This window comes from Gastrolobium bilobum, unplaced genomic scaffold (genome assembly GCF_033153095.1).
Source record: "Gastrolobium bilobum isolate Gb01-03AN ecotype WA unplaced genomic scaffold, APGP_CSIRO_Gbil_v1 utg92345, whole genome shotgun sequence".
Lineage (NCBI taxonomy): Eukaryota > Viridiplantae > Streptophyta > Magnoliopsida > Fabales > Fabaceae > Gastrolobium > Gastrolobium bilobum.
The window spans coordinates 15,882-34,897 of record NW_026898608.1 but is presented as its reverse complement, the minus strand read 5'-3'; the positions used below and the strand labels follow the sequence as shown (position 1 = coordinate 34,897).

General features: G+C 32.1%; 3 protein-coding genes across 3 annotated transcripts; all 3 read left to right on the top strand.

Moving 5' to 3' along the window:
* The first annotated feature begins 2,646 nt into the window (after nucleotides 1-2,646).
* On the top strand, nucleotides 2,647-3,144 carry LOC133317610 (non-specific lipid-transfer protein 1-like). Its single transcript, XM_061519468.1, has 2 exons — nucleotides 2,647-3,005; nucleotides 3,087-3,144. Exons 1-2 carry the CDS (start codon nucleotides 2,647-2,649, stop codon nucleotides 3,142-3,144), a joined length of 417 nt encoding a protein of 138 aa, XP_061375452.1.
* Nucleotides 3,145-8,001: 4,857 nt separating this feature from the next.
* On the top strand, nucleotides 8,002-9,228 carry LOC133317609 (non-specific lipid-transfer protein 1-like). Its single transcript, XM_061519467.1, has 2 exons — nucleotides 8,002-8,357; nucleotides 9,219-9,228. Exons 1-2 carry the CDS (start codon nucleotides 8,002-8,004, stop codon nucleotides 9,226-9,228), a joined length of 366 nt encoding a protein of 121 aa, XP_061375451.1.
* Nucleotides 9,229-17,188: 7,960 nt separating this feature from the next.
* LOC133317607 (RING-H2 finger protein ATL74-like) lies at nucleotides 17,189-18,495 on the top strand. Its single transcript, XM_061519466.1, has one exon. The coding sequence runs from the start codon at nucleotides 17,698-17,700 to the stop codon at nucleotides 18,250-18,252; it is 555 nt and encodes a 184-aa protein (XP_061375450.1). The 5' UTR covers nucleotides 17,189-17,697; the 3' UTR covers nucleotides 18,253-18,495.
* Nucleotides 18,496-19,016: the final 521 nt, after the last annotated feature.

Genomic DNA, 19,016 nt, shown 5'->3' with positions numbered 1-19,016 from the left:
ATTTCCATAACGATTATTTGTCTTGATGTTAATTACCCAAAGTCAACATACCGGAACCCTACGTTCACTGCGCCGTCACCCGAACTCATCTCAGCACGAAACTCCAGGGGAAGGACCGCCTTGAAGAGACAAATTCGCCGTCGCCGGAACCAGCCCAATTGGACACTCCACGCGCCAAATTTGTTCCGGCGAGTGCGACCCACGCGCAGCCACTTTCGGCGGCGCGTGGTGGCGCGTCTGGCAGAATCTGGCGGTTATCCGACCACCGTTCTTCTCTTCTTTCTGTCCTCTTTCATCTGATGTGGTTGGTTTTTGAAATCGGCCACTACGAATGTGTCAAAACAGTGACGAACGCGCTTCTTTGCTCATCTTCTTGATAATCTTTATTACAATTTTGGAATACAAATTGAAATAAAAAATCAAGGAGGAAACCTAATCATATGGGATTAGCCTCCTTGTTACAATCTAAGAAAATACAAGGAAATTTCTACCATGGATTAAAGCCAAAATCATATAAAGAATAGATTTTTAATGAAAAGAATACTCATGCAAATATTTGAATAACAAATATAGAATCCTAGGTGCTATATTTTATGAAGCAAAACAAATTACATGATAAACGTAAAATTAAAACTAGATCCATATCCAAAAAACACAATCCAGCTCTGATACCAATTGTAGGAGCAATTGCATCTGCGGAAGCGTATGAGACGATTGTGATTTGGATGTATATGGATCATCATAGTTTTATCATTTATCTCTTTAATGGCGCAGATGTGAGATGATGTTGTTCCTCACGCTTGAGCCCTTTGCGTCACAGCACGAACTCACGAACTGTTGAGGTAAACCTTCCAAGCTATCTCTCGAGGAGGAAGGGGAAGTGTGTGGGCACAAATCAGATTTGAGTTGCCTCTTTTCTCTCTAAAAAATCTCTGAGGGTGATGACTTAAGTGGTACTATTTATATGGGTTCCAAGAAACCCTAACTCATTGGGCTCTAGGTTTCTTGAGCTCTTCTCATAATAATAGCTCATTTGGACTTTAGTAAAAGAGCAAACCCAACATTTATGTTTGGTGATTGAATTTATATGATTAGTCCCATGCAGCCATATTGGGACACCCATGTAGCTATTGGTGCTCCCAAGTGGCTGGGACCCGAGGAACAAGATAGCCGGTGATTTGAGCCTGTTTGGTGGAAGAATTCTTCTCATGTGTGCTCTGCAGCAATTGGGAATCCTTAAACATTTACAGGGTACTTCTTTCTTTCTTTTTTCTTTTTGATATTATCTCTTGATTCATCGATTACTCAACTAGTCCAATTCGAATTGGGTAGGACCACATGAGTGGCAAAATTATGGTGTCTATGAAGTTTGGCGGCATAGCTTGGAGTGTGGGATTTTGGATCACGGTGTTGTACTTGAAGCTCCTGTATTCTAGCTAGGTGTCTAGGCATGCGTAGTTACTTCTAATTGTGACTGCTGGGAACACTTACAATCCTGATGATTCAAGCTTTTGGTTCTAGAGAAAACATAACAGGGACAAGTTATTGAAGTATGTTGACTTGTCTGTAATGAGCAAAGGGCCCCAAGATCCTCCTGGCCATTGGTTAGTTACCGGTGGAAAACTTGGTATTGAATTGAAAAAGGAAAATATTGTTTTGAGGATGAAATATTCGTTGCTGAATGTCCATGTTTTTGCATGATGTATGCATTGAGTTGTCACTTGACTCAATTTGCAAAGTCTTATACAAGTCAATATTTTAACAAAGGGTTAAATGAGTACTCTCCAGCAATTTTCTCTTGCTGACTCGTTGAAATTTGCGTTCTTGCTTTTTTTTTTGTTGGAGTTACCCGACCCTAATTATCTCTTTGAGACGAGTTGGCTCCCTCCGGTATCCCCACGAGCTTCGACTCTTTGAGCCGACTATAGGATTAATCCGGAGTGCGGGGAACAATGATGGCTAAAGGTTCAGCCCCCTCCTCAAGAATGCATTCAGCGAGAATCGAACACATATCCAATCCCACTAACACAGCGCCAAGTTACCAACTGAACTGCACCCATTGAGTTCGTTCTTGCTTTTCTTTATATGTGAGCCCCACATATTTTTTTTTTCTCTTGGTGTAAGACAATGAATCTCCCGTAATAGAAGAATCATTTAACCCTTTAACTTATGTCCTTCCATTAATTTTAGGAATGAAAGGGAAGAAAAATGAGAGTAGAGAAATCAACTCAAAAAGAATATCCCTCATTAAATATAATTGTTCTAATTTACTTTCACTATTATCTGTAAACAGCACAATATTTTAATTTTGTTGTTGTTGTTATTTTTTTATACAGATATGGCATTCCAAAAATAGGCAGAAGAAACACCAAATGAGCCATATCAGCCACCAATAGCTATGGTTTCCCGAAATCCTAGTTAACATACGCGATTTCCACGAGCCAAAACTAATCTGCATATATATATATATATATATATATATATATATATATATATATATATATATATATATATATATATATATAGCATTCAGCGGAACACAACATCCCTTAAGAATTTATAACCAATTACTTTCAAAACCAGGGTTTGCAATTAAATTCGCTAGTCATCTTCAGGGTACGTAATTTGTTGTAGAACCCTTCTACGATGGCTAGCTCAGTTTTTATCAAAGCCACATGCATGGCTCTAATCATATGCATGGCATTGAGTGCACCCTTACTAACCAATGCTACATTAACATGCTGTGATGTGAAACCACTTATGGAAGCATGTGATTGCTACGTGAGAAATGGTGGAGACAGGGTTCCAGAGAAATGCTGCTATGCAGCTATGACCCTCAACAACGAGGCCGTCCAATCTAGGCAAGATCGTCAAATGGCTTGCCGGTGCATCAAAGAAGCTGCTCAAAAAATCCCTAACCTTAACGTTACAGCGCTTGCAAGTGTTCCTGAAAAGTGTGGAATTCGCACCTCTTTAGAAGTCAACCATACCGTGGACTGTGAGAGGTATTTTATTTTAATTATTTATGAGTGTTCATTTAATACTATAAGTTTTTTTGGTTGAATTGATTCTTTAAACGCTATCAGATTCTCGTGTGACGACGGAGAGGTCACGAATTCGATTTTCACCGTCATCACTCTTTAATGAAATTAAGTCAGCACATGATAGAATAAAAAATAATGGATATGTGCAATATTCACGCTTTAAACCTAAAGGATTCTTATGTAAAAGAGTGTATAAGAGAATTATAATATAAAATAACTAATGATTTTTAATCAGCAGTTTAAATTTTTGGATTAAATTAATTCTTTATATAAAATAAAAGTGATGTGCTGATTATTGCCTACATATATAGATACATTCACTTTTATTTTACCTGTTTTTTTTTTCTTTTTACATGTGAACACATATTTTAAATATAGATAGAAGATTGTTAATCTAAAATTCACTTGTTGATTTCTACTTGTTTTGCAGCATGTAACTGAGCAACCTTCAGGGTTTACACTTCAAGTTGTACGGATGCTTCGGAGTGTACTAATAATACATTATATATATCTATACAAAAAAAAAAAATAATACATTATATATTCTTTGATTGAATAAATTGAAAAAGGGTACGCTATATGCATGCCTTCTGGTCAGGACTTTGATTTAAATAGCGTATCGTACCCAATGTTATATACTTTGATCAATTTCTTCCAAAAGGGTTGTTAATCACAAATTTTAAAATGTGCCTACTGAGGTTAAAAATTCTAGATGTCTAATCACAGAGAACCGAAAAGAGATACCTAGCAATCTAAATTCCTAGAAAGACTTGTGGATTTGTAAAAAATTTAAAATAAACCCTAATGCATAAAGGGAACGGGGGAGAGAGTATGGGAGGGGAAAATATTTGAGCACGTAGACATGGCTTGGCAGGGTAAGGGGTTTGGGGTAGGGTGTGCCACATGTTGAATGGATCTATAAAACATTTTTTTATAATAATGATGCATGTCTACATGCGGTTGCCACTTTTTGATAAAATTAGCCCTAAATTAATAAATAAGGATCTATTAATCTCATGTTGCATGAGATAATTATATCTCATGCAACAGAGACAAGATAGTGGAGTCCACTACTTTTTCAAAAAAGAAAAAGAAAATAGTGGACTCTACTACTTTGTCTCTATTGCATGAGATAATTATTTTTCAAATTAATAATATGTTAAAACAGAAGTCCAAGTTGGAATTTAGTTTGTAAATACCCCAATCTAGTAAAAAATATTCAGGGCATTGTGTATGATTGCCTAGTCACAACCTTTTCTTTCTGTTGCTAAGCGGATCATGTATGCTCAACTGATTTTATTTTATTTTATTTTATTGTGCATTGAGAGAAATTGAATTTGAGGTCTAATAAAGGGTAAGTTTATTTTAGACGTTAATATAATTGAATTAAAAAGATCTGAAGTAGAAAAAATCGACTTTAAAAAAATTAATGTTAAAATATTCAATTTGTGTTGGAGAATGAAATTTTCAAAGTGAATTCGATCGGAAGAATTATTTTTTATTGTGATAGTAAATTAAAATCAATTTCAAAGTGTAAATATAGATATGCTTTTAAAATATTTTTGACCAAGACTCAATTCTACTCATCAAACAATGTAAAAATAGAAATAAAAATAAAAATAATTTCTTCAAAATTAATTCTACTCACTACAAAATTTAAAGCAAACAACTGATCCTACACAAACTAAGTTTGGTGGCCTCTAACCATGCTTTTGGCTCCAACCTAACGGGCAGTAATTATTGTTGTCCTGGGGTACCAACTTATAATATGACGCAAATTAATCAAAATCATTAAACCACTCCTGTCGGTTTCATGCCGCGATTATTTTGAAAACAAGAAATCCTTGTTTCACTAAATACAATTATTTCTTTTTTTGGAGTTACTCAACCCTAATTACCTCTTTGAGGCGAGTTGGCTCCTTCCGGTATCCCCACGAGCTTGACTCTTTGAGCCGGCTACGAGACTAATCCGGAGTGAGGGGGATCAGTGATGGCTAAAGGTTCAGCCCCCTCCCCAAGAATGCATTCAGCAGGAATCGAACACATGTCCATCCCCACTAACTCAACGCCAAGTTACCAACTGAGCTGCACCCATTGGGTAAATACAATTATTTCTAATTAAGAACAATAATTGTGAATTGATATTTATACCTATTCAAAAATATCCTTATAACTTACTTTTTAATTTATTTATTTTATAAAATTCTTTGTTGAGACGACTCCTACTTTATATTTAGTTGATGTATGTCCTCCTGACACAACACCCCTGCTGGTGGAGGCCTAATATTATTGTAGATCTCGAGTTTCTCTTATAATTTTTTATTTAATAATTTGGATTTGAGACGATGAATAACTATTGAGGCTTAAGATTTTCTAAGTTTATTTATATTTTTTTTTTTAACTAATTGCGTTATATATTTAGTCCAGTGACATGAGAACGCAACGTTAAGATATTTTATATTAATTGTATCTCCTATTTTTTTTACCTTATTATTTATATTAATTAAATAAAGAAATCAATATTTTTCATATTGTAGGAGATATTATACCTCTAACAAACACATAAAAGTGTATGGCCTCATGTGAAATGAAAAGAGAGAAAATAATAATATGGGTTCTACAAATTTTTATGTGTGTAAGAGATGAAATTATTTCCTGCAATATTAATCCCTTAAACAAATTCAAACTTTTTGTATGGAAGGCCGGCTAATTGTGACAATTTTTGAGAATTTAGTCTCACAATAATATTTTAGGAATATTCTGATAAAAAGATAAAATAAAAACTCACAATTTTATTTTATTTTTTATTTCAGCTGTTTTTTTTAGTAAGAAGTGTTTCAGTTGTTTTTAAATATAATACGGATAGACACATGATTTAAGTTTTGAAAAGTTGCTGATTTCCAAGAGGATTATTGGCTTCCTAAAATATAATTAGTATTTAAAATTTTAAACATAAAATTATTTTTTAAAGTGTCAAATTGTTAACCTAGAAGGTATATATAATAAAAAAACACAACACTTTAAAAAAAAAACTAGTTTATTACATAAAATAATACAAGGTATTGATATTGGTAATTGTACATCTGAATCGATCCGATATCCAACCTCGAGATTTTATCCATGTATTTATCTTCTTGCATTCAGTGACACCCATACTGTTTATATGAAATTTTTCCTTCAAACTGTTTATCAACATAAAGGAGAAATTGTTGTATGGAAACGCCAAGACTTTATGGCTCTATAGTTCCCCATTATGCAAGGACGTTTCGAGGCAGAAGTGTTCATCAACCGATCCAAACCGCGATGACCGAACAAAAAAATCGAAAACCAAAAAATTGAAAACAAAAAAAAAACCACAAATTTTAATTGGATTGGATAGGTTTTTGGATTGGTAGATGAAAATCGATCCAATATATTAATTTTCCTCTACCTACTTGGGTTTTTCCCCAATCATAGTCCAAAAATTTCTAAACCCAAGATTCATTAACCCATCAACTAAACCCAAGAAAAAAACCTAGTTACATCTTATTAACAAAATTTCATCTATGTTCATATCTCATTTTCCAAAAAAAAAAAAACTATATTATCATTTACTTATGCTTTTGTATTTTAAAAAAATAAAATTACAAAGTCAATGTATACAAAAGATGTTATTTGCACAATAATCATGAAACAATTTTTAGGATTTTCAAAAAACTGAAAACCAATCCAATTCAAACCAAAAAAATTTGGATTGGATCGGATCGGATCGGATGATTACATGATCAAACCGAAGGAATTAGATTGGATGATTTTTGCTTCCAAAACCAATCCAATCCAGACCGCAAACACCCCTCTTAATCCATCCCTATTAGAAATATATTTTTTCCAGTCTTTTATCCATACTTTTCTAGTAGTAACATCGAGTTAGATTAACCACTCTTCAGATATTTCTCCCCAGATAAATCACATATTTTGATTTTAATAGAAATATCCAATGTAGATAATGTAGTAATAACACTTAAATCAAATTTTAGTCCCTAAATTTGTCCCAATTTGGGACAATTTATTTTTCTTGTTTTTCCTCCATATTAGGGACAAAACTTGTTCAATTTTCCGTCCCTATTACGGACGGACTTTTTTCGTCCCTATTACGGACGGACTTTTAGAAACAATATCCTAATTCTATCCCAAGTTGGGACGAACAATATTCTGTCCCTATTAGGGACGGATTACAGAAATTGAAAATTTTCTGTCCCTAATTCCGTCCCTAATAGGGACATAAATTTTTCTTTCTCAAAATTCGTCTCTATTAGAGACATAATGTGTTTCATCGCTAATTCCGTGCCAAATAAGAACAGATTGTTTTTTCCTTGTCTAAATCCGTCCCAATTAGAGACAAAATATTTTCCGTCTCTAAAATCCGTCCCTAATTCACACTTTTTTAGTAGTGTATAATTTTTTTTTATTATAAAAGCTTTGGGGTAATGGTATTAATTACAACATTGTGTAAGCATATAATTGAAACCTTGTATATGCAGCTATTCGGAGAACAAAGCTTTGGTTTTGCTAAGCTTGATGAAACTTTCTATGCAAATATTAAAACAACTAGTCATCATTTACTCTTATAGCAGTGATATGTCATACTTGCAAATAAAAATATTGCTGCAGTGAGTTGTCTTATTCATTTAATATTTAGGCATGGTTATGGTCAGCTTCTGATTCATATGCATTTAACTTGCTCTACTACAATCCATTATTATGACACTAAGTTCAGCCCAACTACCAAATAACCACATGCACATGGTTAGCCCATGATCGCAGTTGCATGCGCCCATGCCCTTTTTCCCTTTATAAATACCTCAACCTAGTGTTACAAAAAGGGAAAAAATAAAATAAAAAGCAAAACCTTAAGAGTTGAGAGTACAACTTGCATCATCATCATCATCATCATCATTTTTCTTGCTAGAATTGAGTAATGGCCAAGTCTCTTTTTGTGAAGCTGCTTTGCATGGCAATTGTGTGCCTTGTACTTGGTGCTTCAAGTCCCAAGGCTGAAGCAATTACATGTGGTCAGGTAGTGAACAACTTGACCCCATGTATTACATATATACTCAATGGTGGAATAGTGCCAGCACGATGCTGCAATGGGGTTAGGAGCCTCCTTAGCCAGGCTCGGACCACACCAGACCGCCAGGCCGTTTGCAATTGCATAAAGAACACTGTCAGTGGAATGCATTATAGTAATTCCAATCTAAACCTTGCTGCTAGCCTTCCTAGGAAATGTGGGGTTAACATTCCTTATCAGATCAGCCCATCTACCGATTGCAGCAGGTATTTATATTTACATTTTTATACATACATGTATATAGAATATGGGATGCGTAAGCTTAAAAATTCTTACATTTGTTATTCGGTTATATTTATCTCATTCAACATGAGATAACCCACTTCCTACCCACACATAACAAATGTGGGTTCCACCTTTATTTTTTTTCTCCAATCATTTGTGGGTCTCTCTTATTATTTTATTTCACTAACATAAAATAATTTGTCTACATCAACATAAGAAAAAGATTTCCCTTTGTTATTAGCCGTTCATTTTATGGGTTTTATATTTTTCATATAACATGAGTTTAAAATTTTTTTTACACACCCTTTGATTTTTGTATTGACATGAATCACATACATGACTTTTTTTAATATATAGGTCTCAGAGACAAAACCCTTTGATTTTTGTATTGACATGAATCACATACATGACTTTTTTTAATATATAGGTCTCACATGACTTTTGTCTCTATGACATAAGAAGACTTATATCATGTAATATGAGAAATATAAAATCCTAATTTTATTTACATTATAATTTATTAGAAAGTAGTAACTAATATAATTATCTGTGTCATCATAGGTGCAAATGAAATTAGCGATTAATAATAAGATAAAACTTTTTTTAAACTTATACCAATATAAATTGATTGTTCTTTGTGTACATGTGTGCGTTTATATTGAAATCAATTTATTTACTACAACCTCATTGTCTTTTATCATTGTTCTTTTCAAGATATTTGATAGGCCCATTTTGTTTTGATGTTAGAGTGTGTGTTTATCTTGAAATAAATCTGTTTAATCCAATATTCTCTATGTCTTTTATCATGGTTATTTGAAAGATATCTGATTTGTTTGATGCAGAGTGCGCTAAAGTTAATGATATGTGGAGCAGTAAATCTAGAGGGATATAGCAGCTAGTGTGAGAATAAGTGGCTACTTAAGCCACACCTGAATGACAGGAAGCTGCTTCTTGAAGGCATATAACTAGTCTTCTTTTATGTCTGTTGCATGTTTGTTTTTCTTTTGTCAGCTTGTTATGCGTTAAAAGAGAGGGAGTAAAGTACTGAAACATAGGGATGTATAAGCTCTTGTTGTCTCTAAATGATATATGCAGTTTATCTCTTTTAAGTGCTTGCACCTCACAAAGTGTCTTTGAATATTTCAATTAAAACCATTAATGGAAAAATTATGTTTCAAGAAAATTAATAGCTCGTATGCGAAATAATTTGGTACTTATAACATTAAATATTTTTAAGGGATGTGATACGAGTATACCACCCATGCCACAAACTATAAATGTTCGAGCTCCATGCTCTTTTATTTTAAAAAAAATGATTAAGCGGAAAATACAGGAATCTCAATAACACTTGTCATTTAAAGGATAAATGAATTAGTTGCTCAACGGTTATATAGCATTTCCCTTTTTATAGATCTCCTTGAATATTTAAATATTAAATGCTAATAATAGTCTATAGAAGTCAAAACTCAATTTTTTTCTTGGGATGCCGTGAAGAATTTGAAAAATTATTGCTAGAAAATTAATAGAGGATTTGGTGTCATAAAAGATGGAGTAAATGTGCAGCTTAAAAAATATTGGATAAAGTCAATATAAGCTACTACTTTCTTGATATTCGAGGAAAAACTAAGTTCACAACTACTGTTCATGCACTTGAACTAAAATTTTAAAAATTAAGTAACATTTGTAGAATATTTTTATTTTGATCTTTTTCGTTCTTTAAAATTTTTTTAATTATCCAAAAATTTTTTTAATTCAAATGTTAAAAATAATAGAACAATAATTTTTTTAAATATAACTGAATTTAAGATGAAAAATATGAATTTTTTATAAAAGTGTCATTAATAAATTTAAATAATTATAAAATCAACACAGTAAAATAATTTAAAATAAAAAATATATTAATTTTTTTATGAAAATGCCATTAATAAATCTTTATAATTACAAAATTATCACCCAAATGATAAAATCAAATAATAAATTTTGAGAACATCTCAAAAGTGTTCTTTAATTTTAGTTTTAAAAACTAAAAAAATTATTATTACGAAATAACCTTTGTCAAATAATTTTTTTATTTTAAAAACTAGAAAATTATTTTTGAAAATATAAATCAAATATATCCATAATTTTCTAAAATTTTACTTCAAATATATATTTATCACAGCCCGGCCCATTCTAAAAAATAACTAGGCCAGCCTGCATGCCCAAATGCATTTTTTGTTTTTTGTTTTTTTCTTACAAATCTATGTTGTTGCCTATTTATGTCCGTTCTTTAGCAAAAGAAGAATGTGTTGTATTTCATTGCGCTGGCCTAGCTAGAAGATAAATGTAACAAATAAATATAAAAATATCTTTTGTTGTGGAAAGTATAGTAGGCTAGGCATGTTTACATTCTGTGCATCCACAATGGACCATGGATAAGAGGAGTTAAGCACTCATAAAAAAAACATCGTTATCTGAGATAATAAACAAATTTCACCCTTTTACTTTTTTTTTTCTTCCGCACTTGTCTTGCATCTCGATCCAACATTTGGGCCAATGGCTGTGAAGGGAAATTAAAAATTGAACAACATTTCACATCCTGTGGCATGTGAAATGTCTGCATCTTTGGATACCGACGCTTCACAAAGGTTGTCACCAATGCATAATCAATCTAAAAGGAATTATATTACATATTATAAAATAAAATAAATTAATGGTAAATAAAATACAACTATTTATACAAATCTCTTGGTGCTTAAGTCTGGCAAAGTGTAGGAAACTAGCTTTCCTCAAGTAATCTTGTATCTAATGATAATCAATCCGATAATAAAAATTATATGTCTAATTAAAATAGTGGTAAGTATATCCGTCCCAATAAATAATAACCTATTAATTGCACAATAATTACTAATAAAACAATTTTAATTACACTGAATATTTCTTATTTTAATATTTAACAATTCATCCATGTTAAATTAAATAATTTAATATGCTAGACTACACTACATTATACCACATAGGGTTAAATTTACACTACAAGGTTCATCATCCTATGGTTTATGACCTATACTAGACTACCCTTGCACTAAATGCACTACATGTTTCATCCTCCTATGATTTTTTTTTTTTGAAATATTCTAATCGGTTCATTGCTTCGCAACTAATCTGATTCAGGACGGGTCCAAGATTAAGGCTTTAAACTTTTTCCAAAAATAATACTAGGAAGATATTTCTCCTAGGGTTTATATCCTATACTACACTATCTAATAATTAATATACTACAAAATTAAATAGGAAAGGAATAAAAAAGTACTTGTATGAAAGCTTAAGAGAGATGTGAGAGGAGAGAGAAATGTTTTAGAAAGAGATTGTGAAAGGGTTGAAAATGAGCAAATGAATGGAGGGAAGTATACATAAGGGGACAAACGCATCAGATTGTGCCACGTGTCAGCAGATACAAGGATGCAGTGCTGCTCCCAATATGTCCCAATGGATTCGATTTTCTTAATTCAAAAAAATAGGAAAATATTACTCTGCTTTTACTTAAGATAATTTCTCTTTTACTCTCTCATTTCAATTTTTGCACCTCATCTTTTTTTTTTCTTGTAATGGTGGGACTCATCCATTTTCTCTCTACAATATAAGATAACTATCTTATGTAAAAGGAGAATAATAAAACTCAAAAAAATATATATAGTAATTGTGAAATTATAACCATATTAAGATATCAACGGTAACAAAGGAAGATAGAAAAAATTAAAATAGTTAGTTACAAAATCATAACCGCTGATTTACCATTATAATTAGAAAAAAATGTGTATCATTTTGAAGCATATAAAGGTATGTCATTTTAAGTGAATGAAGAGATAGATAATGGAAGAAAGTGGATGGAAAATTTTAAAGGTATGAGTCTCACATCTTTGTGAGAGTGAAATGACACAAAATGTGTAATTTAAAATAAGACACTTTTGGGAGAAATTTAAAGTCTTAATCCTGGACCCTTCCCGAATCGAATTAGTTGCGAAGCAATGAATCGATTGAAATATTTTCAAAATAAAAAAAATAAGACACTTTTCCCCCCTTATAATTATTATCTTCTCACACTGTGATATTTTTTTCACATCAAATGAAATGATTCATTTTCGGCCTAGTCCTATTCATTTTGACGGCATGTCCTGGACACGTTTTTTTTCTGAGTGGGTCGTGTTAATCGTGACATGCAGTTAACAAGACCTGCTTTTGCTGACATGAATTAAAAATGGCACTTGGACAATTAAAATACTAAAAGGTAGCATTTTGACCGTTTTCCTTTTCCTCTTCCTCCACTTTTTGTGTATTGCTTTTTTCTGTATTTCCTCTTTGTTTGATTTGTGTTTCTTTGAATTTGTCCTTCCTATCTCGTCTTACTTGTGTTGCTCGCGCCATTGTTGCTGAAGTCCATCAACTAGTTGGTTTTACTTCTATTCATGAATACTCCCTCCCACATCAAAAAGTGTTAGCAATCTTCTCGTTACTTTGTGCTCTTTTTGCATAAGGCATTAATATCAATGAGTATTGGGTTTTAAGAAAGAATCCAGTCAAGGAGAATTGAAAAATTAATGTGGCTCAAAGGCTACAATCATAAAAAAATCTTAACTTAACCTTAGTATTATCATCGACTGCCTATACCGAACCATGAATTTGGGTCAACCAATGAAAATTTGTAAATTATCACCATTGGCAACAGATTTTGAGATTGTTGCAAATGAAGTCAATCATCAATTTTCTCATGGATTTTTTTGTTGTTGTTGTAATAATCATATATCATTTTGATATGAAAATTTGTGAATAAAATTGAGAAAAAATAATAATTTGGTATCAAATATCAATTATGTTATTTCCACTTCTAAAACCCTACATCTCTTCTACACTTGCAAACATGCCCCTTAAACTCTCTTTTTTTAATCTTATGCATGCCCTTCTTCCATTTTTTTATGGAAAAAGTGTCTATTATCTTAAATGACGCAAAATTGTGTCAATTTAAGTGAGAGAAAGAGATAAATCATAAAAGAGGGAGTAAGAAGAAATGTTTTTAAAGATATGAGTCTTACTTTTTTGTGAAAGTGAAATGATGTAAGATGTGTCATTTAAAACGACATACATTTTTTTACTTTTTTTTATTATCCCAAGAAACCTCAGCTTTCTCCTTCTTTCCTTTGTTCTCAAACTGATTTGACCAACAATTTATTAACGTTAGATTATTACTTTTTAAATTTTGATTCATAAATAATATAATAAAATCATTGAATAAATCAGTTTAGCAAATAATTAATTAATCCAACAAGGTGCAATGACGACAACAAGTTGATATGTAATTTGGAAAGAGAGAGCGAGAGAAATGAAAAAAAAAGTGAAGAAAGAAAAAGATTTGAAGGAAAAAGAGAAGAAAGAGGTAAAAAAAAATTAAGTTTGATATGTTTTTTGAATAAAAAATAAGAAGTGTAGGTGAAGAATGAAAATCAAAGTGTAATAAAAGTAACATCATTTGACAAATATTTACATAATACTTTAACGTTTGATTTGACATATTTTTAATTTTAAATATTTTGAATAATCACTCTTCATAACATATATAATAACCAAAAGAAAATATAATAGTTATAAAAAGCAATTATTTTATTAAGGTTTGTACTACTCACAGTAAGCACATTTTTTTTGGTAAATATAATAAGCACTTGTTGTGTAAACAACCCAAGACAAATTTACTATTTTATTTAGCGAGTTATTGACCAATAATAACAAGTGGGCTATTACTCAGTTTTCAATGATGCTATTATTAGTTTACGGGGAAAGTTATAATTACAACCTATTTTCATTTATAACTTCTTGTAACTATATCTTAATCGTTGATTTTCATCAATCAACGGTTAAAATTTTCACAAATCAAATTTATTAATTAATTATTAATTAACAATAAATAACAACCGTTAATTTCAAGAAAGTGTGAGAAATTTCTAATACATTTTTTAGTAAGTAATTTCTAACGCATTCCGATCTTACAAATATAATTTGAAAATGTAATTAATGATAAGTGTGATGATTTATAAATGTTTATCTGTCTTCATTAATTCCTTAATTTTTTTATATGAAAAATACAATCCAAGATTATTATATTTCAAATTCTCCATAACTGGATAATCTCAAAAAATATTGATTAATCATAGGCAATTTTCAATTCATATTTTTTAACAATACCATAATATTCATATTTTTTTAGGAATTAATATTTCTCAAGTTGTAGGAGATAATTTTATCTCTTACAAATACATAAGAAAATATGTGGAATTCGTGTTTTCTTTTTTTCTCTTTTCTTTTCACATGAACTCCACATATTTTTATGTGTACGTAGAAAATAATTTTATCTCCTACGAGAAATATTATATATATATATATATATATATATATATATATATATAAGCTAACCATGCTCAACCTTAAACAATGAGATGTTGTTTGTCATTAACTAAAAAGGTTTGAAACTAGTATTCGTAAACTTTCAAGATAAAAAATAACAAAAGAAAACTAGTTTTGATGTATAATGTAATTTAGTTAGCTCACGTAATTTGCTTAAAAGTTGTGTATTCCACTGACTGCATTTAAGTTACATAAAGCTCGAAAGTTGCTTTAGTTATATCTAACGGGCACCATCTTCTCAAATAAAGCACAGACGTGTAAAGTGCATATGCTTGATCCAAAAAATTGGCCATATGCTATAGTATCCCTATAGATTAGGGAACTGATGATCATAGAGGAGTGGTTTGGAATTAGTTATTTTTTAAAAATATCAACGCGTGTCCGTAACCAAAATAAACCCGATTTTGAGTTTGAGAATTTTTATTTTTTCAAAAATTTTCTTTCTCAAAAATTGAACCCACCATTATTTTGGCATCTCAAATTTAGAATCTAGCTCGAACACTATTAAACCAACCAATTCGTGGGTGTTTAGAATTAGCTTTAGAAATTATTGAAAAAAAAAAAGAATTAGCTTTAGAAGAACTTAGATTTGATAGTTTTGAATTAGCTCTTTTTTTTTAGTACAATTTGAATTAGCTTTAGTAGAACAGACGTTTGATAGTTTGAGACTTCGAGGGGCAACACAAGTGACATAAGACCTGATCAGACATACCAAAGTATAATTAGGTCGTTTGCACCTGCTCTTCCATGACACTATCAAATCATTAGCATGACGCTACGTACTAACTAATACCAACTCCATAATTTGCCTCTGATTTCTGAATAGTGAATACTACAAAATTAATTAGGAGTTGGTTACTCTGATAAATATTTAAATATTTTACAAAAGTTCGTGAGTTTAAAGTTCTGTTATTGTAGAAAGAAAAAAAACATCCATACATATAATTATAAAAATTGGATTTATCTAGCAAGTTGAACCAGAATATTTATCGAAGTGGATTGGATACCAATTATTTGGTCGGTCTGATTATTTATCAAATTCAATCAATTCATTTGATTATAAGTAATAAACTGGACGAAAATGCGATTATTCAGACTAAAATTGGTTTTTATTGTTGTTGTCTTTTTGAATTAGTGATCCCGGATCAATCTCTTCTCTAATTCTTGGAACTATCTTTAAAATTGGTTAATTCAAAGGATTTATTTCTCTCGTGTAGTAGGAGACAATTTATTTGATATTATGAGACAAACAAATTAAAAAAAAAAAAAAGACACATCTTTTTATGTGAGTCTTTTTATGTGAGTGTAAATTAGAGATGAATAGCATGCAATGTAAGTATAATTTTTCTAACTTCAAATACGAAAATGGATAAACCAACCCCCAAAAGTAACTTAGTTGGCAACTGAGCTCTTAAAGGTTTGTTTGGGTCAGGAATTCAAACCGCCATATTTCGAGGACAATGTGACCGGACGAGGTTGAATAGAAATACTCTCCCAAATTGTACCCAAAAAAAATGGATAAACCAAAATAAAATGGCCTCTAATTACATACTACTACTTTTCCTCCCAATTTGAGGATCCATCATCCGAGCGTTTTCATGGTTTGATGATGGATCCGTAAAAACTTCCTGTTCTTTTTCTAGGAGAGAAAATATCTATTTACTGAATAGTCCCTTCAGAAATCGACATCAAAAGGTGCCACAAAATATCAGTTTGCTATACATGATATCAGCTACCTATTGCGGGCTGTGAAGTGGTGAAAAAGGGAAGGTATAGAGATATTTTGAAGGTTGTGCTTTTCTTTTTCTCGGTTTTCTTTTGTACCTTTGATTCTTATCTGCCAAATCTGATGTCAAAAGTAAAGCACGGCCAAATGAGACAGTGGCAACGAAATTTCCACTACTTCTTGATACTGGAAGTTACACTCACATAAGGAGGACTAGGTCATTTTGCATTGGTCCATACCTAGCTCTAGTTGCCACACCTTAGTATAACCGTAAAATCAAAGGGATTTGGTACCAACCTGATTAATATTCTATATAAATTTTAATTATAATTAGGTATATAGAACCATCCCTGCATCTTCAATTTTTGTCTCTGAGAATTGACCAGGCTTGAACTTCATCCCTTTATAAGGTCAACCAACAACTTCAACAACCCCAACTTGTTATAAATTGCCCTTCTAGACTTTATACACCACAGATCTCACACCTCTATCTCGTGAATAATAAACCATTCTCATAAGGCCACCTCTCCTGTGACTATGCAGAATAGCATTAATTTTAAACCTTTGATAGTTTTCAGATTTTCATGTTCTCCAATCTCACTCCTTGTTTGCAGCATTGCTCAATTTTTGTTTCATTAACCAAAGAGGACCATTTCTGAGGAAAAATTAAGCTGGGAATCAAGAAACTGAACGGTCCCCAATTTAGATAACAGCAACCCCGGGACCAAATTTCAACCTTTCATTTTCCTTATCCAATTCACCCCCCAAAACAAAAAACACAAAAAAATATAAAAAAATTAGATGCCTTTCTCCTTTATCTGTGCCTTTTATTACTCGGAATCTTCAGAACACTCCAGAGTACAGTAACTCAAAAAATCAGCTTCAACCCAAGAAAAAATAAACACCCCATCAAAAATTCCCCTACACCAACAAAAACCCATCAAGAATCTTAGCTTAAAGCTTCAAAATTTCCGCACAAATAAAAAAAAAAAGACACAATTTTTATATTTAACCATTCAACGCCCCATCAAAATCCAACCACCCTAGCTTCAAACTCAAAACACCCCAACAAAATTCCCTTACACCAACAAAACCCCATCAAGTATCTCAGCTTAAAGCTTCAAACTTTCCCCAAAAAAAAGACACAACTTTTATTAAGAACCATGCAACGCCGTCTTCTTGAGACCGAGCTTAGCATGCCACCATCTTATGAGAACAAAACCCACGATTATTCGTTCATCAACGACGCGAACTTTGACACCAACATGGTGATCGTATTGGCAGCACTCTTGTGCGCATTGATATGCGCTCTCGGGTTGAACTCCATGGCGCGTTGTGCTCTTCGTTGTAGCAGAAATTTCTCAGACGCGACATCAGAACAAACCGCCGCGAGGCTCGCCAAAACGGGGCTCAAGAAACGCGAGCTGAGACAGATTCCGGTGGCGGTGTACGGCTCTGGCGAGAATATTCCGGCGACGGAGTGCCCCATCTGCCTCGGGGAGTTCGAGAAAGGGGACAAGGTTCGAATGCTGCCAAAGTGCAATCACGGGTTCCATGTGAGTTGCATTGACACGTGGCTGTTGTCGCATTCTTCGTGCCCCAATTGTCGCAATTCGCTGCTCAAGAATAATGATGGAAGGGTCGCCGGAGCAAGCTCGTCGGAAAATGGGTCCGACCGACGAGGCAACGTCGTCGTGATCGTCGAGCAGGCAAGTTGAAAGAAAATTAATGGTACAAAGGACAAGTGTTTGTGAAAAGTTGAGAAGTTTAATGATAGTAGTTGGTGGTAGTTATTAGTTAGTTAATAAATATTAAATATCCAATCACACTTTAGAGAAATAAAATAAAAAATTATGACTGAGAAATGCTACTAGCATTCTTTGATGTTTTATTAATAATTTTTTATTATTGGGTGACTTAAATTATTTAACAAGAATTGAATACAATTTTATTTGATAATAAAAAAGATGTTAAAAAAATGTCAAATGATATGTTTTTAGTATTTCTCAGTATATCAAATATTTTATGTTGGATGTAACAGAATGCTTAGAAATGTACAGAACCATAGTGATGTATTTTTATTTGTTTTGTTTACGTACGCGGAGTCTCGTATCATATTTCTATAATTTTTAAGGTTAATGGTTAGTTTGGAGGTTGAGCTTTTCTGGGGTTTGAAATCGAGTTTCTGAATGTAATCAGTCAATCATGCATGGCTGCTCTAGTGATTAGCTGATTGATGGAAAGAAAGATCATTGTGTTGGATAATGGATTAGGAATTTAGGATTATCGAATTTCATTTTAACTATAGACTGCATAATAACAGGTTGCTTTTTGCTTTGAGCACCCTGCTCTTATAAGGATACAAGTCAATAAAAAATAAATGAAACGAGAGTGAGTCTCTCTCTCTATATATAAAACCCTAACCCATATATATATATAATGGATTTATATACACTAATATCATTAAATAGTTATTTGTTGA

Coding starts and splice junctions, on each gene's coding strand:
- LOC133317610 (XM_061519468.1), top strand. CDS start 2,647: ATGGCTAGCTCAGTTTTTATCAAAGCCACATGCATGGCTCTAATCATA. Junction 3,006..3,086: donor CATACCGTGGACTGTGAGAG/GTATTTTATTTT, acceptor AAACGCTATCAG/ATTCTCGTGTGACGACGGAG.
- LOC133317609 (XM_061519467.1), top strand. CDS start 8,002: ATGGCCAAGTCTCTTTTTGTGAAGCTGCTTTGCATGGCAATTGTGTGC.
- LOC133317607 (XM_061519466.1), top strand. CDS start 17,698: ATGCAACGCCGTCTTCTTGAGACCGAGCTTAGCATGCCACCATCTTAT.